The following is a 24782-nucleotide window of genomic DNA, read 5'->3' as shown; positions in this document are numbered from 1 at the left end:
AAATGTGCTGAGAGATTAACATGGTTTACTAACAGTGTTTTAAGCTGTTGCTGATTGAATGCAGAGTAAAAAGATAACTTTCAACATGTAAATGTACACCATGTCATCAAAGGAAGCTGGGTCCACACTCCTTTCACTGCTGGCTGAAATGCATCCATGTCTGAGCATGTGTCATGAACGCTGAACAAATGGATATTGAGTGTGTGGGAAGCTGTACAACCTTGATATAAGACTAAACTTGTTGACTATGTGGAGCCCTTCTTATGCCTGTACTCACTGATGTGATTTTCTGTAGATTGATCTCTCATTCATCATATGTTTCAACCTTTGTTTTGTCTTCCTTCAGCACTGCCATCTTAATTTTTATAGTGTCAGATAAAGCATAATACAGAAATTACATGAGCCAGATTTCTTGCTTTTTAAAAAATGATAGCAACAGGTGATTCCTGTCAGGACCATTGCACTAGGGGAATTTAACCTTTTCCCATTTACCAGCTTCTGGGATGAAAATCTCACCCAATGTAGCTGCTACAGTATTTGCACAAAACATAAATAAGCCATTGGTTCCATTTTTGTGTTTGAAGAAAGGTCTGATGGCTCCACAATTGCACTCCACAGCAGATCACATGGATAGGCTTCAGCCCTTGAGTATGAGGTGGGTCCCCAAAATAGGCTTGAAAGATTCAGTTGAGTTTATGGGAAGTCTCTGAGGCCATTTAGGTCACAGAATTTGGAAAGAGTGTGTTAAAAATAAGGATATTACCTGTATCATGCCACTTTTGAAAATGACAAAGGCAAAATGATATTATTTTCACAGTTCTGTAATGACAGATAACATAATTACTGTTACTTGTGTAACTAGCTATGTTTTATTCTTGTTGCTGTGTACCTTCAAGTTGTTTCCAATTTATGGCAATCCTAAGGTGAACCTATCATAGGGGTTTCTTGGAAAGACTGGCCTTTCTCTGAGGCTGAGAGAATGTGACTTGCCCAAGTTTAACAGTGGGTTTCCATGGTCAAGTGGGGATCCAAACCCTGATCTCCAGAGTCTTTACTTATTACTTTTTCTCATACTTTGGAGGAGCATTAAATGCTTTGTTAGGGCAATTTGAAGGGTTTTATTTTCATTTAAATTTTAGGCCATTTTCTAAATTTTTGAAGTGGATCCCTTGTGTCAAAATGAATTTTAAGTTAAGCTAAACAACCCTCAACTTTGTAATATGTATAGATGTATATAGTAAAATATAGGGTTAAAAGATATATGAGGTGATATGATTATAGTATTGTGGTAATATGCTCATAGTATGATCTATATGGGGTTAGTCTACATATTTAAAATACTTCTCATTCTTCTTCGTGGTCTCTGCGAATCACACAAATGGGTTTATTCTGCGCCTGCGCAGCAATCTCCAGAAACTTCTAGAATCTCTAGGCAGAAAGCAATGTATCTTTCTGCAACTTTTTGGCGGTAGCTCCGCCCACCCATATATAAGGCCCCTGGTGGCCCGCTCCTCTTCAGTTCCTTCATTCCGCCACGCTAAGCAGCTCTAGGAACTTCGCTAGCTTTTGCTTGCTCTTTGTTATTGGAATCTCTGGCTATTTTGACCTTCGGACTTTCACTGACCATTCTCTCGGACTTTCCCTTGGCTTGACGACTTTCTTTGACTTCGGCTTGACTTCGGACTGGTAACGGACTCTTCTTACCATGGCCTCCTTCAAGCAATGTATTAAGTGTGGGGTTAAATTCCCCAGGTCCGATGGCCACGACAAGTGTGTCCTCTGCCTTGGGGAGGCACACATTCAGGGCAGTTGTCCCCACTGCAAGGCCATGTCCACTCAAGCCCTAAAGAATAGGGACCGGACTCTCAAGGCCGCCCTCTATGAGAGGGTTCTCAGCCAACCTGGAGGCTCTGGCTGCACATCATCGTCCCCCTGCAGGTCATGACCGAGACCTCTTCCAGGCGTTCCCGGATCTCGTCCACGATCAACGCATGGGACAGTATCTCATCCCGGTTGACCCGTCCCGCCTCCGCCGGGACCTCTATGCTCATCTTCAAGGCCGTCGTCCGGATGATGACACTTCCCGCCGGGACGACCAGGACGACTTCGGGACATCCGACCCTCTCCTCAGACGGCGGAGTCCATCCCCCTGAAGATCTGGCTCGGGCTCTCCTCATTCTGCATCCCCAGTTTCGGATGAGGATGCCCCGTTTGTGCCTCAGGGCCCTTCTGTCCCTTCGCCTACGGATGACGTCAGGGCCTTTGCTGACAGGGTCATACGGATGGCTGACGCCCTCAAGCTTGAAGTCGCCCATCCGGAGGATGATGCCCTCGACCCGGTAGAGAGGAGGATCCATGGCTCTGCCCCGGCTCCACCAGCCCTGGCCTACCTCCCTTCCCTGGAGAAGATCGCCAAGCGCTCTTGGGACGCCCCAGCCACCATACCGTCCACTTCCCGCAGGATCGAGAACCTATATCGAGTCACTCCATCCGCCCCGTCCTGGCTGTCAAACCACCCGAAGCTGAATTCAGCTATTGTTGAAGGGGCCCAGTCTACCTTCGCCCCCAAAGCCTCGTCCTCGCCCGTAGACAAGGACAGTAAGAAGCTGGATGCCTTGGCGAAGAAATTCTACGCTTCGGCTGCCCTAGACCTCAAGATAGCAAACTATGCAGCTTGCATGGGGGCCTACGTCCAGTTCCTGGTGGAGAAGATGGATCCCACCATTGCGGACTTACCCGACGACAGGAGGCGTATGATGGCGGCTCTCAGGAATGAGATCCACCTTATGGCTGGACAGCAGATCATCTCCGCCAGACACTCCACTGATTGTGCATCCAAGATCCTCTCTGGCTCCATTGCCCTCCGCCGCTATGCTTGGCTCCGGTCATCAGATCTTACCCCTCAGGCAAAGGCGGCTATTGAAGATATGCCCTTTGACAACTTGGGCCTCTTCAATAAGGACACGGACGAGAAACTTAGCTTCAGGTATCGCATGAAGACCGCGGCTAGGAAGCACGGTATGTCCTCCGTACCGGCCAAATCTCCTCGCCAGAGGTACCCTGGCCAGCGCCCCTGGCACTCAGGAGGCCAGTACCGCTTCCAGCCCCAGGACCGTCCTTACCACCAGGACAGCAACCCCCAAGGCCGTTCCTCCCAGTCGCCTGCTCCACCACCGGACAGGCGCCAATCTTCCCAACCCAGATACCAACAGGGATATAGGAAGAAGGATGGCCGGGGCAAAAAGAGGTTCTGATGTGTTTCTGCGCACCTCTTCACTTCCAATAGGCTGAGCCCCTTCTTTACCACCTGGGCCGCCATCACGACAGACTCTTGGGCACTTAACATCGTCCGTAGGGGTTATGCCCTAGAGTTCTCTGAGCTCCCGCCAACTGGAGCTTTTATTTCAACCGTCCCCTCGGACACCCTTCTCGACGAAGTGCGCACCCTCTTAGACAAAGGCGCCATTGAACCCGTCTCCCCCTCTGAGTTCAAGTGGTGCTTTTTTTCCAGGTACTTCACTGTACCGAAAAGAGACTCCGGCCTCAGACCCATAATGGATCTCCGAGCCCTTAAAAACTTTATTGTTTACAAAAAGTTCAGGATGGTAACTCTTGCTTCTATCTTACCACTCCTACAGGAAGACTACTGGTTCGTAACACTAGACTTGAAAGACGCATATTTTCACATAGCGATCCTGGAGGACCACCGCAGGTTCCTCGCCTTCGCTGTCGGGCACCAGGCATACCGATACAAGGTCCTTCCCTTTGGCCTTTCTACAGCTCCAAGGGTCTTCACCAAGTGCATGGCACCTGTGGTGGCCTACCTATGTCAGAAGGGAATCACAGTCTTCCCGTACCTGGACGACTGGCTCTTTGCAGCATCCTCAAAGGACGCCCTAATCACGCAGCTGGAATTTGCCTTATCCCTGCTACAAACACTAGGCCTGCAGGTCAACTTCAACAAGTCCAACCTGACTCCTACCAAGCGAATAGACTTCATAGGATCAACACTGGACTCTGTACAGATGAGGGCATACCTTCCAGAGACAAGGTTCCAAGCCCTCTGTGCATCTCTACAGCCCTGCCTCCGCCAAAGACGCCTTCAGGCCCGTGCAGTTCAGGTCGCCATGGGGCACCTGGCCTCCACCACTTTCGTCACGCCGTGGGCCAGACTGCGCCTCAGGCCCATTCAATCTTGGTTCCTCTCCGTGTTTGACCCCGTTCGAGACACGGCCACCAAGTTGCTCACCATCCCGAGGACGGTACAGAGGTCCTTACGATGGTGGCTCCAATCCAACAACGTCTGTGTGGGGATGCCATTCTTACCCCCCCAGCCGCACCTCTCCCTGACTATGGACGCCTCCCTGCAAGGATGGGGCGCCCACACACTGAACCTTACAATAAAGGACAGATGGTCACTGGCAGAAGCTACTCTCCACATCAACGTTTTGGAGATGCTCGCCGTGGAGAAAGCACTCAGAGCCTTTCCGACGGTCCTCACGGACAAGGTGGTGCTCCTCCTCACCGACAACACCACCGTCATGTACTACCTCAACAAACAGGGTGGTACGAAGTCGAGGACTCTGCTATTGGTCACCATCCGCATTTGGGAATGGTGCATACAACACAAGATCCTGCTACAATGCATTCACCTGCCCGGTGAACAGAACGACCTGGCAGACCGTCTCAGCAGGTCACCTTCCACTTGCCACGAGTGGAGGCTGCATCCAGAAGTAGTCTCCCGACTCTTCAATCGTTGGGGAACCCCCCTCCCCGACCTGTTTGCCTCCCGGCTGAATGCTCAGACTGCAAGATTCTGCTCACGGTACAGAGACCCAACATCGGAAGAGGACGCCTTCCTGTTCAAATGGACCCAAGGCCTCCTCTATGCCTTCCCTCCATTCCCTTTGATTACAAGGGTCTTCTCAAAAATGTTGGCCGACCACACGGACGCAATCCTGGTAACGCCGTGGTGGCCCAGACAGCCATGGTTCGCCCCGCTCCTACAACGAGCGCAGGACCATCTCCGCCTCGAGCACCGGCCCGACCTGCTCTCGCTCCACAACGGACAAGTTTACCATCCCAAGATGCAATCCCTCCCATTGGTAGCATGGAGGATTTCATCCTGAGGACACTTCCATCCGGAGTACAGGACATCATCAAGGCAGCACAGAGACCATCCACACGGAGGTCCTATGCCTACAAATGGGATAGGTTCCTAACCTTTCTACAAGCAAGGGACATTCCATCATCCTGTGTTTCCATCCCTGTAGTCCTGGACTTTCTCATGACCTTAGCAGATGCAGGTCTCTCCTTGAGTTCTATCAAATGCTACCTATCTGCCATTTCATCTCACTACCTATTTCAGGACAAGCCTTCTCTCTTTCGGGATCCTCTCATAAAGAGGTTCCTTAAAGGATTCAACAATTTGCACCCACCGATTCTAGACCCTACACCTCAGTGGAGTCTAGATACCGTCTTGGCACATTTGGTATCTAAGCCCTTTGAGCCTTTAGCTACCACGGACCTGAGACTCCTGACTTGGAAGACGGCCTTCCTGGTAGCTATAATGTCAGCCCGCCGAGCTGGTGAATTGTGTGCCCTGAGGATGGACCAACCCTTCCTCCGTTTCCACAAGGACAAGGTGGTGCTCCGTACAGACATCACTTTCTTGCCAAAGGTGGTGTCTGCCTTCCACATCAACCAGGACATTGTTTTGCCGACTCTGGCTCCTAATCCGACCACAGACTCTGAGCGTCAGCTCCATGCCCTGGATGTCCGCAGGGCGCTGGCGTTCTATCTGGACAGGACATCTGCTTCCAGGCGTTCGGAGAGACTTTTTGTGTGCTACTCTGAAGCCAAGAAGGGGCTGCCGGTGTCACCGCAGAGGTTCTCCAAGTGGGTGGCCAGTACCATCCACCTCTGCTACGAACTGGCTGGAAAGCCTCTACCAGGTTGGGTTAGAGCCCATGCAACTAGGGCGGTAGCTGCATCCTCAGCCATCTTGACGGGGATACCCCTTGAGGATGTATGCAAGGCAGCTGTCTGGTCCCAGCCTTTGACATTCATTAAACATTACAGGCTGGATGCTAGGGCCAGGCACGATGCAGCCTTTGGGAGGGCAGTGTTACTTTCTGCCATTTAATAGACCTGTTACACTGTTAATAAATAACACAGTTGTTTGGTTTACATACTTTATTGATTATGTCATTATTGGTTTTGACACTCCCTCCTCCTCTGACTATAGCTCGCTAGTCTAAACCCATTTGTGTGATTCGCAGAGACCACGAAGAAGAAGTACAGGTTGCTCACCTGTAACTGTGTTTCTTCGAGTGGTCATCTGCGAATTCACACAAACCCGCCCATCCATCCCCTCAGTGTCTGCTCATTGACAACGCTTGTTGCCGCGCTGATTAGCGGCTCATTCGGAACTGAAGAGGAGCGGGCCACCAGGGGCCTTATATATGGGTGGGCGGAGCTACCGCCAAAAAGTTGTAGAAAGATACATTGCTTTCTGCCTAGAGATTCTAGAAGTTTCCGGAGATTGCTGCGCAGGCGCAGAATAAACCCATTTGTGTGAATTCGCAGATGACCACTCGAAGAAACACAGTTACAGGTGAGCAACCTGTACTTCCAGTAGAATAGAAAGTGACCCAACCATTACTATTAGAAGGAATTCAGGCTTTTTGCACACTCCCGAAAAACTCCTTAAACCCTGTGGGAAAAGGGTTTGTGGTTTTTACCTGAGTATCCACTGAAATCCACAGAAATGTGCTTTATCACACATGTGGCTGTCCATCTGTGTCAGATGCATTTGGATGGGTGTGCATTTTCAGTAGAGGGAGTGTGAATACATGCAAATAGATGCAAAATTGTGCAGGAGAGTGAAGAAAATTAACCGTCAATGCAAATGTGCAAAAATGCGCACCAATCTGCATGGTACACTTACATGTAGACTAGCCCATGGCAGTGTGGTATTCATATTTGAGGGAAAGATTGCTGATTCAGGCACACTGCAAATTATCATTCCTTGTTAGAAGCAACCCATTTGTATTCCATCTCTTAACATGGTTTTGTTCTTTTTCTCTCCTCACAGGAAGATTTTTTAGCTACTGATGACATACTTGTAGACTTCTTTAATGAATTCTTGAGTCTCCCAGTAAGTATGTAATCTAAATGCTTCATCAAATACTTACTGTGAATACCTAGATAAAGAAACCATAAGATTGTAGGAGAACAACATCACATCTGCATTCTTTGTATGGGTCAAATAGGTTTGTTGCCCACCCTATCCCATCGCCTCCATGTCATTGCAGATTCTGAGTTGCATTTCTAGATCTTGAGCATATGCAGTTGCCCATGGAAGTCTCCTGAAAAACAGTGTACTGAAAGAAATTTGACTGTGTAAGAATTATCTCATGCCGGAACCCCCAATGTGGATTTCTAGGTTGAGAGAACAATGCTACAAGGCATGTCGAAGCACTGAAATGGAAAGTGGCTGTTGAGAAATCCTGACCTCATCATAATTTGATTTTCTCAGGAGACTTTTCTCTCCCCAACATTAATATGGTTAATGTGAACATTTTATATTTCTAGTTTTACTCTGCTGCAGCTCATCACAGAAGTTATTCAGTAAGAATGTGGCGCCCTTGTTAAAACACCATTACACTTTGGCTTTTTATCTTTGTTATGCTTATGCAGCTGTTGCCTAGAAACAGGGCCCAGGTATAAGCATTAGTATATAGGCAAGAGGTTATGAAAGAGCTGTGCATAACCCAATGTCAATTGACCCTGGGAAGCATGTGCTAGAGAAGAAAAGACTACTTGTAGCATGCGTTGATAGTGGAATTGGACATCTTTCACTAATGTAAACCTACAAATTGGCAGGCTTTGTGGATGCAACCACTGGATGCCCAGATATGGGTGAATATGGGTAGATCTCTGGATGACTTACAACATGTCACAAGAATATCTGAAACCCTCTCCTGTCGTTTAACAATAGGAACAACTTAAAAGGTGTACCCCACTACAAGAGAGCTATCCTATTGTCCCATTGGCCTTGGTGGCTGGGAAATTCTGCATGTTATAATACAAAAGGAACTTTTTCAAGCTCTGCCCAGAACCCCTTTGCATCTGTGGGGCTCAGTTCAGAAATGTGAAGCCAATTATTGGATAAAGGCATGTGTCTTTGATTAACTTAGCAGTTTGGTGCTAAGTACACTGGTGAAGGCAATTGGTTCTTTTATTCTATTCCTGTGTATACCTTGTAAATGATTGGTGGTAAAGCATCCAAAATGACAATACGATTTATATTTAAAACATTGTTATTGGCATATGTTTTACTACATTAAAGAAGCCAGATGTTTTCAATTTAGTTAATTGGAATGCATGTTGGAAAATGGGTCCTAGGGCTCCATTGCTAGAGGCTGAATTAAAAATAGATATGAGTGATTAATTAATGTTATCCTTGGTTAGTTTTCTATGTAAATATCATGCGACAAAAATTATCTCATGTCTATTCAAATAGTTCCAGATTTTGGAATTTATGTACTTCATTTGCATGCTCACATAAGCTAGCAAAGATTCAACACTTTGGAATGAGACACATATTCTTTTTTAAAATATGTGTCTCATTCCAAAGTGTTGAATCCTTGCTAGCTTATGTGAACATGCAAATGAAGTACATAAATTCCTCTTCAAATCAACAATATATATATGAAATTTTGAATTAAAATGTGCATTCATACATTGCTAAGGCTGCATGGTTAGGATTTTTTTTATGGGGAGGGAGGCAGAGTTGAAGTCACAAAAGGTCAAAATGATATATGCATAACATGTAAGAATATTAGTTTGGAAGGAAGGTTCTGGAACATTTATGGTCCCAGGCTAGGAGTGAGGTGTATGTTTCCTTAGTGAATAGTATATATACGCTAGGAAAGGAGCAGAGTTACTTTTGCATTTCTTAATTCACATTAAGCATGTAAAAGGTTGAGATTCAATATTTCTCAAAGCAAGGGTTGCTACCTCATTAGTATTCTCTGACAAGTGGAAGGAAGGCTGCTGTTGATGATTGCTGAGCAGATGCAGTGATTTCAGGATGAAAATGATGACATGGTAGGAGAAAAAATACTGGTACCATTTATCTATAGCATTTATACTTCTATATCAGTTCATAGTGAACTCAGCATTCTCTAAGAAGTTTATAATTTGTAAACCGGTTGCCTCCAAAAAGCTGGGTATTCATTTTACTGACTTACAAAAGGATGGAAGGCTGAGTCAACCTTGGAGCCCTAGGATCAAACTCACAACCTTGTGGCTGCCATGCCAGCATTTAACTACTGTGTCACCAGGGCTCCTTACAAGTGATTACTATGACTGTCTGGGGTTGGCCATATAATCAGTTCATGAGGCCCACAGACACAGAAAGTTAGAAAAACAAAGCTCTAGGGACTTTTTTTTTAACAATAAGAAGAGTAATCATTCAGGAGAAAAATGCTTCAAAATGCTGAGTCTCAGTGCAAGTAGAATTCTGACAAGCTTCATTTATATACCGCTTCATACTGCCTAAGCAGTGTCTAAGCGGTTTACAACTGTAAGCTAATTTGTCCCCAACAATCTGGGTATTCATTTTAGCAACCTTGGAAGGATGCAAGCCTGAGTCAAGCTTGAGCCCTTTTGCTGGTCTTGAACTCGCAACCTTGCAGTTTTGAGTGAGTGGCTGCAGTACAGGTATTTAACCACTGCACCACCAGGGCTCCATATCAATCAATTCATAAACTATATGGTGGTTATACTGCAGCCTGTTATTATTATCTGTGCTGTGCCAGATATTTTTTTTAATATTAAAATATTGTCATTTTAGGCCTTTGCAGAGACAATTAAATATAATGCTGATTTTGGAATTTTTGAAGTGGCTAGTGATGCCCCAGAACAGATAGAAAATCAGCTGAAAAAGTTGTTGTATGAACAGAAACCTCGGAATCCCATTTACGATGTTACAAGACCAACAAAATCAGAAAGTCCTGTTTCTAAAGACCTCAGTCGTCAACCACTGGCACCACCACCAGCACACTTAAATATTGATCTAAATTATGCAGCAATGGTAAGAATATCTTTTATATTATTATTATTATTATTATTATTATTATTATTATTATTATTATTCCTCACCAGCAGTTCAAATATCTTGCTTCATTAAGTAGGGTTCTGTGTTTAGTACTATACTTACAAAAACTGTGAATGGCTAGTGCCATATTAGAAGAGACACTCTTCCATGTCCCACACAACAGAGAAAATCTCAGTAGGATGGTACCTGCTCTGACTTGTTTGTGTACCATTTAGAAACAGAGAATGTTGTTTGTTTTATAATTCATATTAAAACAAATTTAACTGGATCAGACTCATATGAAATCACTCTGTACAACTAATATCTACTCACAGAAAAGGTTTATATGGAACAAGTATGTGGAAAGTAAGGTTTATTCCTAATAGACTCACTCCGCACCTTCCCTGTTTTTTTTCTGGAATATACCTACGTATTCAGAACTTGGAAAACTTACTTTTTGTTCTACAGTAGAATTCCCAAGCCAGCATGGTCATTAGCTGGAGGAATTCTGGGAGCTGTTGTAAAAAAAAGTAATTTTTCTATGTATTGTGTATGACTATGACCTAAATGCTATTGTTAGTCCCCACTAGACAAGGGCCATTGAATGAACTACATGTTGACTTATTAGTCAAGAACTGATTCAGTGGGTCTACCAATGGAGATTTGGGATTAACTAACAGGATGCCAGTGTACATATGTGTATATTGTGTGTAGAAGGAAAAACTGTCTATAAATATATACGTACTGTAGTTATATATGTTCATAGATTCTGTTTAGACCATGCATAAATGTATGTTACTAATGGACATGGTCTCTTTCCCTTCCTCCCTTCAAGCCTTCATATAAATTTGTTGTATGAACAGCGCTTAAACTTTATTAGAATGGTAGTTTTTATAATTCTATCATTATCATCCATGATCATCTATTCTAGAGAAACTGGAATCCCAACCACACTAATGAAAGTAGTCTCCATGAATGCAGTAAACATACATAGAAACGTGGTTTTATGAAACTTAGAACTTCATTTTTGGAGGCTGTTTTCTTTCAGATGATAAATGTGGCTTTGGCATATCTTCTTTTCTCATCCACATTGCAGACAAAAAGCTGGAGTTTCTTTCAATTCAGCATAAATAATTGCAAATTGATTTTCTTCCATCCTGAAAAAAATGGCCAAAATAAAGAAGCAGTCTTCAGTCTTTCCAGAAACTATTATCAGTAAGCCATAGGGGGCACATTTTAGCTGGACAAGAGCAACTATCCTCTGCCTCTGCAAAATGTATTATACATTCTGTAGCCAACACCAGCATTCTTTATGCTGAGGCATTGTTTTAAGTGAAGTTTTCCCATCTACTGCAGATGTTCATAGGCACCAGGGAACAAAGTTCCCACATAACCCTATAGAAACAATGGGAGGTTGCCAAGTAGCAGTACTTCTTGGATTTCATGGTTCGCTTTGGGAGCCATTCCTTGCCATTCATAATGGATTCTGACAAATCAAAATTCTGACAGATTTGGTGACTGTTCATGTATAGCCTCTGACATGCCACTGCCAAGTTGTGATCTCAGTTCACACTCTGTTTTTTATAAAAGGCTCTGGATGATTAATTGAAATGTCATGCAGTCATGCAGTGCAATTAGCCCAGTGTTAGACCTCAGAAAAAAAATGCTCTTTTGGATTTCATCTTCCCTGGTCAACTTGGCCACTTATATCATGAAGCCACTTGTATCAGTAGTTTTGAAACCTCTGCAAGTATGCCATGAAATCTCACAATGTTACAAAAGATTCTGTGTTTTAGGGTGAAGGTATGTTCATGCAGCACAACCCTGGTCATACTGTACTTATTAGGTTTCCTGACTGTTGTCTAATGTCAGTTTCCTTATTTATTTATTTGATTTGATTTGCAGCTACTGTTCCCACAAAATGTTGAACATAAGAAACTGCCTTATATAATGTCAGATCATGGTCAATCTAGTCTAATATTGTTGACACTGACAGGTAGCAGCTTTCCAGGATACCAAGCAAGAAATGCTAAAGACCTTCTACATGCAAAATATGTCTTCTAGCTTTGGTTGGCCTAATAATGGATTATTATATACTGTACAGAGTTTTAAAACACACCCAATGCTTTCCTGTGATTATATAATCAATAAAAGTATTGTAACTTTTAGTTGTATGGAGCACACCAGCTGTGTATAATGACCCATTGAAGGAGGAGAAAATGACTTTTTCTCATGTCAGCCTGGAACTACAAAGACAGAAAAGGTTGAGAAGCACTGTAGACACCTTAAAAGATTGCTAGTTAATTTCATTCATCTTAGTGGATCATAGGTTGGCCATATTGCTCTTCGGTCTTCAGATATTGTTGCTCTGCAATTCCCATTTTCTCTCACTGCCTGTGCTGTCTGGGAATGTTTGGAGTTGCAAACCAAGACTGAGAAATATTAATGCCGGGCAGGGATGAGCAAGTTCCAGGCACTGAAGTCCCACACTGCCCCTCCACCTAACAAGAGATTATATCCCCAACACCTGTTGCTACAGCCATTCAATCTGCTGCAACAGAAAGCACCTCTTTAAATAAGGTATGTGCTCTCTGGGCACCTGTTTACAAATTGTCTTGAGTTTCCAGAAGGACATGCTGCAAGAAGCCTGCATGTTGTTTCAAAAGAAAAATGGGACTTTCTTGGGCACTGTTACAGCAAATTTGTTAATGATGGGGACCCTTGTTGAAAGATACATTAAAAATTGGACAGTGTCACAGTTCCAGCACTGTTATGGATTTTTGTTGTAGAACCCATAATAAGCTTTCAGTTAACACCACAGTTCCTAGGAGCACTGTTTGCAAATCACTGGTTTATACGGTCAGCCAATTTCTGTGTTAACTGAATGGAGTTTATCAAACGGGAGGAATTTCTCTTAAATTTGAATGAAAAGAAAAGGGGGCCAGAACTCATTCACTTAAAGTCGCTAGTTTTGCGCAATTACATGAATACGCATTGCATTCGAACTGGCTTCCCATTGCCCGAAAATAGCATGGCATAGCCCAAATTTGGGTGTGGTAGTTTATCACGCAATAACGTGAAACCCCATGATTGCGTTCAGATTGCAATTGGATTATACTTCCAATTCCCCTTGTCTGATAAACTCCTATGAGAAGCAAAACCTGAACTGAACGAAAATTTACAAAGATTTTCTTTTGTTAGTGTCTGGATCGAGAACAGGCCATTACATGGATTAAAAAGGAAAGATTGCCTGCATTTTTAGAGAGTGATTGTTACTTTGAATACAGGTACGGCACCTTCTAACTAGCATACAAGTTTTAAAACCGCAAGCTTCTCTTGATAAAAACAATAATAATTCTCAGATGCTTTTGTCTTAGATTACATAATTTAATGATCTGTGAATAATAACAATGAAAGTGATGCTATTTTTATAGCCTCTCATTCTGCTATTTTTATAGCCTCTCATTCTGTAATTTTCATAGGCAATAATAATTTATTGCCTTTACTTTATGGCCCATATTTAATAATTGCCAAATTTTACTGGTATATATGTGTTTAATCAAATGATTTTTCCCACAGTGTCCCCATAGTAGCTCATTTTGCTTAATCTGGCCTGCATATCCATCTATATGACTTTCTTTAAAATCCATTTTGTGACATCTAAAGGGTGTTGAAGAGATAGTGGTTGCAAAGCTTTATTTATGTTTGAGAGGTGTCACTCAGTCATGTACTTTCTTTCCTAGCCTCTTTAATTATGTGTTAGCCGAACTCTTTACAAGTGCTATTCCTACCATTAGGTAGTGAGGCAGCTGTCTCAAGGAGTTGATACTGAGGTTTGTGTGATGACAGCAGCAGCCACACACTTCCTGGCTATATCTTCAGAGTCCCTAGCCACCCTCCCCTGCTGGAAGACTTTGCAAACTGTTCTATGTTCCCTAAGTTAGTTGGCTGCTCTTAGGTGCAATAGCAATGTTGAAATGAAATGAGATTGATCTACCAGTATGGCCAGCTTCTGTATGTGGAACGGTGTGTATATGTGCACGTACCATCTTATCCCTTTTCCCTCAGGCAAGAAAATGTTTTGGATCAGCCCTCTTCCCTCACCCTGATGGCTGAATCCTATTGTTAACCACACCTATGAGTATAATGAGTAAACCCACTGAATCAATGGGATTTACCTACATGGAGATCCACCATTCAACAGTTAATTCAGTGAGCCTACTCTACTTGGGATTAATCTATAGGATGTAGGGTGGGGTTTGTACCAATCTGAACCAGTTTAACACTACTTAGAGGACACACGGAGTGATGAATTTAAATTACAAGCCACAGTTTAAAATCTTGGTTGAGAATTAATATTAATACTAGTTAAATGTATACATCAATCCTAGTCAAAGCTAGTATTCTGACGGCAGGAAATGTGTTCAAGAGAGTTGATAGACAATGGTGAGCAGCTTCCAAAAGCTGAGAACTGCACTCATCCCCACTGGGACCTTGGAGGTCCACCGTCAACCTCCACTCCCCATTTTCAGCCCCCATTCCCTCCATAATTCTGCAGCTCTTATATATTTATTTATGAATTCATTCTGGATTTTTTTTGCCTTTTCTCCTGCAATTGCTCCAAGTTGAACAGGGCTTCTGTTGTTGCTGAACTAAGGCCCAGCAGTGTCAGAGCTCCTGTTTGGCTTGGAGCTGTGGCCAGAGAATCAGAAGCCAGACTGGACTCACCGCCTCAATGACCACAGATTCAATACCGGCCTTCTTTGCATCTGTATTCTAAGAATAACTAGAAAGATTTAAAGGCAAAAACAATTGAACCTTCATGTATGAAAATGATCAATAACATGAATTAAATGTGTGCATATGTTACAGGCACCAGTGTCCCTATTTACCACCTTTGGTACGCTGAAAAAATTATAGCCTTTCTCTCAAGCCTGTTAGAATGACCAGATCCAAATTTGTCTAGAAAATTAAAGGGAAAGGAAATGTTAGATGAGGGGAAGTTATATTTGCTTTACAGTTGCTACTGATGTGGTTTTAATTGTGTTTTGTTTTAATTGTATTTGAATGTTGTTGTTAAAATAAATAAATAAACACAAGGATGGCTGCTCCATGTGGTTTTATGTTAGGTCTCATTGTTTCAGTTTTTTAAAGTATTTCTAGTGTTGGTATATTGATATGTTTAATAGTCTTAATTGTTTTCAATTATTGTTTTTTTGTTAAATTGCTCTGAGCTTTTCTCTGTTGGATAGAAAAAGTGGACTATACATTTCAAGCTAGAATGAGGATGAGAACAGCAGTTTTATAATAATGCCCTTAAGATTTTGGTTTCTGTATAAAAAGTAACAGTCAAAAGTTTGCTGGTTTTAATGTTGTAGGTAGATAGATAAGTTTGTGACCATACTATCTGTCATTTCTCTCTAGGTTAGCTAAACTTGTATCACAGGTAGAGTGGAGCAGAACAGGTGTCAATTTTGTTATAGATAAAAAGTATTACCCTTGGTTCAGAAAAATGCCACCACCCCCAGAAGCCTTTGAAGAAGATGAAGATGACGTGATTATGAAAAAGTTCTATGTCTCTCTTGGCCAGGTAAAATAAAATAAGCAATTTAATGTGTGGAATCCCATAGAGCCATGAAGTATGGAGGCCAATTTTAATATTACATTTTTATCCATTTAATCCCTCAAAAAAGCTCCTATATAACACCCTCTCCTAATTTTATTCTCATATGCAGGTTTTTCAACCAAGTTTCCCTGAAACACTAAGATTTTATGAACTCTAGATATTCTGCAAGAAATCATAATGGGAAAAATCATAATTATCATTAATTTTTTTAGTTGTAGATGTAATAATTCTTGTGCAAGAATTCCCTGAAACTGAAAGTTATTTCAAGGTTTCCTTCACTGTAAACAATTTAGAAAGCCTGTTCATGTGAATCCCCTTCTCAACTCTGCATAGAAATGCAGCTTAGAAAAAACATCCCATTTGCACAAATGAATCTATCTTTCTAAGATTATTTGCTATGCAGAAGAATGCTATCTGGGGAGGTAAGAGTTAACCCATCACTTATGCTGTCACTCTTCAAAAATCATCTTATTTGAACAAGTAAGTCTGCTGTTTTGCCATGTCATACCATTCAAAAATCACTTTGGCTGTACATGCAATGACAGCTAATTGTTGATGCTGTGTTTCACACTTGCCACATTTGTGCAGTAACTTAGTGTGGTTTATACAGTTTTTTCATCTGCTCTATTGCTGTTATCATCACCTCATTTGCCCTGCCTGTGTTTTGTGCTTGGTTTGCTTCAATATTGTTTTAAAAAATAACCATAGGAACATTATTACAGCACAATACTATTACAAAATGGTGGCTTAGTGGTCAAGACACTAACTCTTACGATTGCAAGGTGAGCAGATTGGTGGTTTGAGACCCAAGCACTGCGTGATGGAGTGAGCTCCTGTCACTAGTTCCAGCTTCTGCCAACCTAGTAGATAGAAAGCATGTAAAAAATGCAAGTACATAAATAGATACCACTTTAGTAGGAAGGTAACAGTGTCTTTGACAATACTGGCTCCCTTGGCTTAGTAATGGAGATGAACACCAGCTTCTACAGTCAGACACAACTAGATAATATTGTTAAAAGGGAAAACTTTTACCTTTTTTTCTTTATCATTACAACATAGCAATCACTGCCCAAATCACTTATTGTGAGAGGTGGCACAGGAAGAGAAATGGACCACACTACCCCGTGCCATTTCTGATAACTTTGTTCTGTGAAAAACAAAAGTGTTTATCATATTAGTCAGTGCTTCTGGTTGTTCAGGTCAAAAACCACTTCGTTTGTACTCATTAAGCTGTAATAATGTTATTATAGCATAACATCATAGTGTTACAGTCTGCTGTCCATATTTCATAGATTCTGCACCCACAGATCCAACCAATCACGGTTCAAAAATATTCACACACACACACACAAAAATTCAAAAAGCAATTTTTGATTTTTCTGGCTTATATAAGGAATTTATTACATCATTGTATATAAAGAGACTTCAGCCCCCACAGATTTTGGTGTCCGCAAGAGTTTCTGGAATCAAACCCAAGTAGATACCGAGAGGCACTGTATTACACTATTACCTTAAAAAAATTAAAATAATTTTTAAAAAGTAACACTATGGTATGTGGTACTACAGGAAACCAATAGACAAATCTCTGGAAAATACCCACACACAGTAAAGGCATCTGAATAGCATTTGAAATGATTAACAGGTCATGATCACAGCATTATTGCACTATAACAGCAAACCATTTAAATTATTTTTTTAGAACAAAGGGTTTTGAGAGCTTAGACTACAGAAAACACAGCTGTTCTCTTTAGAAGTTTTGTCCTCCCTGCCCAAACATCAGAAGTAATCTGAGGTATCCTTGCTGAAGGTTTCCTTGGGAATCCCCAAGGGAGGGACAACCTGACCACACCCAGATCTCATCTACTAATTGATCGCTGTCATAAATGTAATTGAATGAGAAGTAGCTACTTAAACTAGCAGGAAAGGAGGTCATTCCTGGATTATTTTCAGCATTAAAAATCACATTCTCAGCTACTGTACAGCACAATAGCTTTAGGAGAACCACAGTGTCATGCAATAAGGCTGAGACAAAACTAGGACCAAGTCACTGCTATGACAGTATAATGGCTTGATATGATAAGAACATACACCTGATACATTTATAGTTAGCTCTCTGTACCCACGGATTCTTTATTCATAGATTCAAGCATCCATGGCTTGAAAATATTTTTTAAAAGATATAAATTCCAAATGGCAAACCTTGATTTTCCATTTTATATAAGGGGCACTTTCCCCCTATTCCACTGTATTTAATGTGACTTGAGCATCCACTGATTTAGGTATCCACAAGTGACCCTGGTAGCCAAACCCCAGCAGATATCAAGAGCCCACTGTATGTATTATTGTGTTCATATTAAATTGAGGCTTTATAGCTGTACAAAGCTCCCTTAGGATTAGTGCTCAAGGAAGTAAAGCATGACCAGAGGCTTAAACTGTAAGAAACCTACACCACTTAATATTTTATTTAATAGGCTACTGTCACCCAGACAAAGGATTGGTTTACTCTAGCCAAGCAAAGAGAGCACATGATCACTACGGATTCTATTACTCACCCCGTGTCATCTTCCCACGTTCGTTTTTCTTTTGAGCCTTCAAAGATGTCTTCTTCAAATATAGGTAATGTGTCCACCATGCCATGTGCTGACTCCAGGCCAGAACTTGGGTACTTTGGGGGATTTCAACTTCTAGGATCCCCCAGCTGACATGTTCCAAAGAGTAACTTTTTTAAGCTTTGCTCCCCCCTGCAACTAAAAATTCACAAGTATTACATTTGAATCAACATGTTTATACTAGATTTTCCCTTCTCATTATACATACACACACACGTGTGTGTGTGTGTGTGTGTGTATAGAGAGAGAGACAGAGACAGAGACAGAGTGAGTGTGTATGTCTGTGCGTGAGCAGTGTGTATCTGGATTAAATTTGTGTGTGCCGTATAGTAGGGATGGGCAAAGTGTGGCCCTCCAGATGTTGAGCTGCACTTTGTATCTGCCCAAGCCAACTTAGTCAACAGTGAGGAATTTGATTGGATTGTAAATTTCTCTGTGCTGTTTTCTTATTTGGGTGGGGGGTGTGGCAAAAATTATAATATGAAACATGATTGTATAATATGTATTATACACAGTGTAATAAAAATTTTGGAATTAAAAAAAACAGTGAGGAATGCTGGGAGCTGCAGTCCAACAGTATCTGAAAGGCTGCACTGCAATCCAACAGTATCTGAAAGGCTGCACTTTCTACAGTCCTGATATAGAGGGAGGGGTTGGGGGAAGGGTCTTAAATAGGCTGCATGTTGCCCAAAGAAGCTGCAAATCACATTTGGTGGAAATAGCCCACATGGTGGAAAGCCAACCAGGGACACTTGGGGGTCCATCCCAACTCACAGCTTGACAAACAGTTGTTTATATTATGTGAAAACTGAGTGAAGATAGCAGTGTAGATAGTAATATTTGTGAGAATAATCTTCTATTGATTTTGGTGTTTATTTTTAATTTACTTTAGATTTCAGAACTAAAGAAATGTTGCCTACAGCTTCCTCTATACTTCTCAATGCAACAGTTTACAGCAGTGGTCATGCAGGTAAGGGGGCATTTATAGTACTGAGCACTTATTTAAATCCCAGTAAAGTGAAAGCACTAAAGTAGGAAGGGTTTTAAAAAAGAAGTTCACTTTACTGTTGGGATTAAGTCTGAGGGGAAGCTTTGTGCAGTATCATTTCTTGCTGTACACTGGAGACTTTTTTTAATGGGATAGTTATAAAGAACTCCCAGCCTTCACCCAGTTTAGCCCTCAAGGATCCCCATTTTCTCTTCCCCTATTTAGAAGCCTTATTCCCTGTGCTAAAAGTGGGAGCTGAAGTAGGAGGCAGGGATCTCCACAGTTGGGCAGTTGACTCCATTCTTCCCTCAACTTCCATGCATGGATAAAATGGGGAAGAGCAAAATACAGTGGTCCCTCCACATTCGCTGGGGTTAGGGGTGAAGGACCCCTGTGAATGTGGAAAAACCACAAATAAAAAAAACACTATTATTTTTACCTGACAGAACACCTCTTTAGGAATCTCTAGGTCTTCTAGTGCAATTCTGTGGTTAACATCTGCCAGAGGTTGATCATAGAATCATGCTGGAGGACCTAGAATTGCCTACAGAGGTGTTTTCTCTAGGAATGTCTAGGTTCTCCAGCACAACTCTATGGTCAACTTCTGGCAGAGTTGTGCTGGAGGACCTAGAGGTTTCTAGATAGAACATATTAATCAAAACCACAAATAACCAAAGCTGCAAAAGTCAAAGCTGCAAATGTGGAGGGCCAATAATCAAATGGGGATTGGGAGAGCCAGATGATCTTGGGACGCAACTGGTTCCCAAACTTCCAGTTTTGTTCATTTGGCTTTCCTCCACATTTTTCGTCTCTGTGCTGGAAAGGCAAAGAGGAGGAGTGAAGCACCATCAGAGCGGTGCTGGTTGAACAGTCTTGCCTTCATTCCTCCCATGCCTTCTCTACACTGGGAAATTGAGGGTGAAATGATGGCTGAGAGCACCTGGCTTCACCCCTCCTTTATCTTCCCTATGAGGGAAAGCAAAGAGACTGAAGCTCAGTCAGTGCCTCAAGTTGATACGAATTAGCTGAATCCCAATATGCCATCTGAATGTCTCTGTGTTTGTTCACCCTTCCCCTTTTCTATGTAGGAAAGGTGATGTGATGGAAACAGCATCTTGCCTGAGGTACTGACTGGAAAAAAGTCCAGATACTAATTTGTCAGGCCTGCTTGACCATGAAACCCACTGGGTGGCTTGGGCAAGCCACATGCTCTCAGCTTCAGGAGAAAGCAATGGCAAAACTCCTCTAAACAAATCTTAACAAGAAAACCCCATGACAGGTTTGCCTTAGAGTTGCCGTAAATTGGAAACTACTTGAAGGCACATAGCAACAAAGAGCTTGGAAACATTATTTTTGGACTGCAACTTCTTGAATTCCCAAGCAACACCACCATCATTTATTTATTTATATAGCAGCATCACTGTACATACTGCTTTACTATGGTTAACTTAACAGTTCCCTGTTTGCAGGGTTACAATCTAAAAAGACCCAAAACACATAGAAAAGGAGATGGTAGTGGGGGAGGCTGCTAAAGGCTCTACTGTCTGGAGAATTATGGGAGTTGCAATCCAAAACAATCCCCTTCTTCATGACTAAATTAGAATCATGATCACATTCTCTGAAGTTATCTTACCCATAAGATGGTGATAATTATAGTGGAGTGAGAATTCATTCCATCATCCATTTCCCAACCCCTGATATATTAGATGGTTTCTGCTCATACAAGATGAGCAGAAAGTGAGCAAGGAAGCATATGGAGAGGCACTGCATATCTATTTTCAAAGCACCATCATTTCTGTATGCTAATATCCTGACCCTAATACTGTATACAGTATTAGAATTGTAAAGAAGAAACCTCATTGCAACCTCTTCAAACAACTTCCAAAACGAAATGCATCTGAGCTGAAAATGCATCTTGGACAAGTGGAGATGTGACACAAATCCAGCGGGTTGGGGAAGCCACCAGCCATTAATGAGAATTCTGTTGTCTTCTGGCAAGTGCCAGGTTATACGACAAAATAGAGGGCCATTTTTTGTGTGATTAAAGAGGATGTTCTTGTGTGTATTTGGAGGGACATTTGAGAACTCATGTTATCTGGTTTTAATGCAGAACTGGAATCCAAGCTTAAGAAGAAGCAAAGCCCAACAGGTATTCCTCTTCTTCAACAGGCAAGAGCCAGGCGAAGCATAGATGAGGGTCATTCTGTATCAGTTCCTGATACTCCTTCACACACCATGTTAAGAGCATATGTAGAACAGAACTGGGATTCTGCTCCTCAGGAACAAATGTGTGATGACCTTGCTCGATACCAAGAACTTGCATGTTTTCGGACTGTGGATGAGTTTACATTAGCCTACATTCAGTATATACTAAAGAACTCTGTTGCTGTGATAACTGGAATGCCTCTTAAACTCAACCCTACTGATGTCAACTTCAATAGAGTGTCAAGAGTACTTGTATATGAAATAGAAGACAGTGATTCTTTCATGGAGCCTCTATTAGAACACACTCCCCTGCTTGAGGATGATACAGTGGAAAGAGAGAGTGAAATTAGTACAAAATCTGAAAAAGATAACACTGAAACCAGGGCTGCCTGGTGTATAAGCCACAAGACTTACGATATTGGTAACAGGCATGAGTTTGAAAGGTTCAAGGGGTTCATCAAAGGGACTTTGGGTGAAAGATACTGGTGGCTTTGGGTAGACATAGAAAGACTGAAGGCCCTGAGAGATCCTAAGAGGCAGAAAAGGTATTGTTTTTAATACTTATAAATGAGTGGTTGTTTTTAATTTGATTTAATTTAAGGATGCTGGATTGGTTAAGCAATTATTTACAGGTTAGATTATGCTTATTTATCAAATTTTTCCTTATGATTTGGATAGTATTCAACATCTTAAAGAATAATTACAACTGTCATGCAATAACAAGGCTGCTTCAGGAAATAAAGGGAAGGAAATGTATAGTAAATCTTTTGCTAATACTTTCTAAAGTATCATTATAATATTATATTGGTAGCAAAGACCCATCACATGAGACAGGGAAGAAAGATGGGGGTAAAAGATAGGAAAGGATCAGCAATGTTTCCCAATTTTGTGTCTTCCAGAAGATCATTACTCCAACACATCTGGACAGCAGGAAACTGGACAATGCTGGACAAACAATTCCATCCTTTTCACAAGCCCAGTCACCATATTCTTTCCCCACTGTATTCTGTGCCCTTCCATCCATCACTGATGATTTTCTTCCACTGGCTTTACATGGTCCCAGAAACAAGATAATGACCAGGTTCTAAGGATGTGGTCATCTGGGTGTGGATGGAAGTGGAAAGATAACAGATGAAAATTATAATAAGATGAATTATTCAGAAAATCTGAGGGCCCGAACAGACAGGCCAGAATAAAGCTGCTTCGGGTCACTTTGGAAGTATGCATCCTAATGATGCATGCATCCCAAGAGACCAGAAGCCGTGGCAAAGCAATGCTCCAGTCCTCTTAAGATGCGTGTGTCATTTGAACAGCATACCTCCAAAGTGACCCAAAGCTGCTTTATTTTGGCCTGTCTGTTTGGGTTCTGAGTTTTATTTTTGAGAACAAAACTATCCTGTTTTTTTGCAATATGAAATCTTCTTCAAAAATACTGCTTGCAAACAAGAGGCTCTTGCTTTGGTGGGATATCATCACAGCTGGTGGCTTCTGTGTCAATGGTTTATGAATATGCTCTAGACTGAACTTTAAAGTAGCTGTTCAAGGGGGTCAGACTATTTAAGGGGAAATGTTTGTGCTAAAACCTAGCCCAGATTTACTGCTCCAATGATTTGGAAGCCAATAATCACCAGTGGTAGAATGGATTTTTCTGCATTATCAATCAATATATGTGCATATTTTGTGTGAATGTTCTCCTTCATTCAAGACAGCTTGATAGGATGAAAAAAATCTACCTAGTGAGCAATGGAGATTATTTCCTTACCTCTGAAGTTCTGCAGAAACTAAACCTGGAGGATGGAGATCGGTGGAACTTGCATAACCTGAGACGTATTCAGTCTGAAGTAGTGAAACCTTTGCTTCTCTACTGGTAAGAGGATTAAATAGTAAGTTGTTCCATTCAGTTCTGTTTTTATCTCAGTACATGGGCTGTTGCTAGTGCCTAAACACCCTAAAGGCACGAGATCTCATCTGATCTTGGAAGCAAGGTCAGCCCTGATTAGTATTTGGGAGGCTACCAACAAATAACTGGTGCTGTAGGCTATATTTCAGAGGAAGGAATTGGCAACACCATTTCTGAGTATTCCTTGCCTAATAACATATATACACACCTGTATTATAGAAGTGATACATACTGATACATGTGTGATCGCTTAGCTACTTTATGCATCAGGACAATGATATGAAGGATGATATTTTTCAGAAATTTTTCTGTATACTCCATATGTTTTCAGTGTAATCTCTAGAGTCCCTTCCTTGACTGAATTTAGCTTTGCTGTCTGGCACTACTCACACCATACATAGTAAACATCACTTTTCTTGCATGAGAGATGAATGCAAGGGTCTGATGGTCACTACAACCCCAATGCCCCCCTTCCTTGGTGATTTTAATGTATATTGAATGTAAATATGAAAGACTAGACTAAAGCTGAAGTACATTACACCAACCATTGTGCCAAAATACAACCTGAGGAACATCCATGTAGATAATGTATAGATTTGCACTATTAAGCCTAATTGACCAGAACCCCCCAAAAAAGGCTGAACTGAAGAATGCAAAAAGATGCTATCGGATCCAAAAAGAAAGAGAAGCTTCAGTGGATGACAGATAAAACTGTTCAAGCAGTTAATGACAGATGAGATACAAAATAGAGTCAGAACCCTGATTTTAACTGTTTAGCAACTTGTGCACAGGGACAAGGAGGATTACAAGGGGAACTTCTATAATGATCACTGCAGTATAATAGAAGATGACTACAAAAAAGGAAGCACAAGAGACCTTGTACAAGATAGAAGAAATCAAAGGGAAATTTAAATCAAGAGTGAAGATGTTCTTCATCCAGCAAGAGAACACATGACCCAACCATGTGAAAACTAGAGTTGCCAGACTGAAAATTGGACAGAGGTCCTGTATTTAATGGTGGTGTAGAAGAGGGAATTTCAACAGGTGTTGTTTGTCATGCAACCAGGTAACCGTAAATGAACCATTTCTTCTTCATGTTTACCTTTTAGGGGCCCCAGATTTTGTGTCATTCATACAGCTGCCATACAGACGCTAAATAGGAAGCTGAAAATCTGGCATTCCCGACAGCAAAAGCCACGGATGGATGTGGATCCTTTCCCACAGATGGTGTCACTGTTGCCGCTGAGAGCTAAATCTTGTATGCCAAAAATAGCACATCAGGTATGACATATATACAGAAGTAGAACATCACGATGACTGCATCCACACTATAGAAATAATTCGGTTTG

The 24782-nt window shown here is 41.8% G+C and overlaps 1 protein-coding gene across 1 annotated transcript in view; it reads left to right on the top strand.

Annotated features, from left to right (window-relative positions):
* RGS22 (regulator of G protein signaling 22) overlaps nt 1-24782 on the top strand; it is a 98118-nt gene that overhangs the window by 10590 nt on the left and 62746 nt on the right. The window contains exons 3-11 of the mRNA XM_042461186.1: nt 7097-7159; nt 9863-10102; nt 13307-13392; nt 15530-15695; nt 18203-18347; nt 19233-19310; nt 21439-22078; nt 23239-23400; nt 24543-24714. Coding sequence (XP_042317120.1) covers nt 7097-7159; nt 9863-10102; nt 13307-13392; nt 15530-15695; nt 18203-18347; nt 19233-19310; nt 21439-22078; nt 23239-23400; nt 24543-24714 — 1752 coding nt within the window. The remainder of the gene's footprint in view (nt 1-7096; nt 7160-9862; nt 10103-13306; nt 13393-15529; nt 15696-18202; nt 18348-19232; nt 19311-21438; nt 22079-23238; nt 23401-24542; nt 24715-24782) is intronic.

Source organism: Sceloporus undulatus, chromosome 4 (assembly GCF_019175285.1).
Source record: "Sceloporus undulatus isolate JIND9_A2432 ecotype Alabama chromosome 4, SceUnd_v1.1, whole genome shotgun sequence".
Lineage (NCBI taxonomy): Eukaryota > Metazoa > Chordata > Lepidosauria > Squamata > Phrynosomatidae > Sceloporus > Sceloporus undulatus.
The sequence above is the reverse complement of the archived record's forward strand: the minus strand, read 5'-3'. Positions and strand labels throughout refer to the sequence as shown.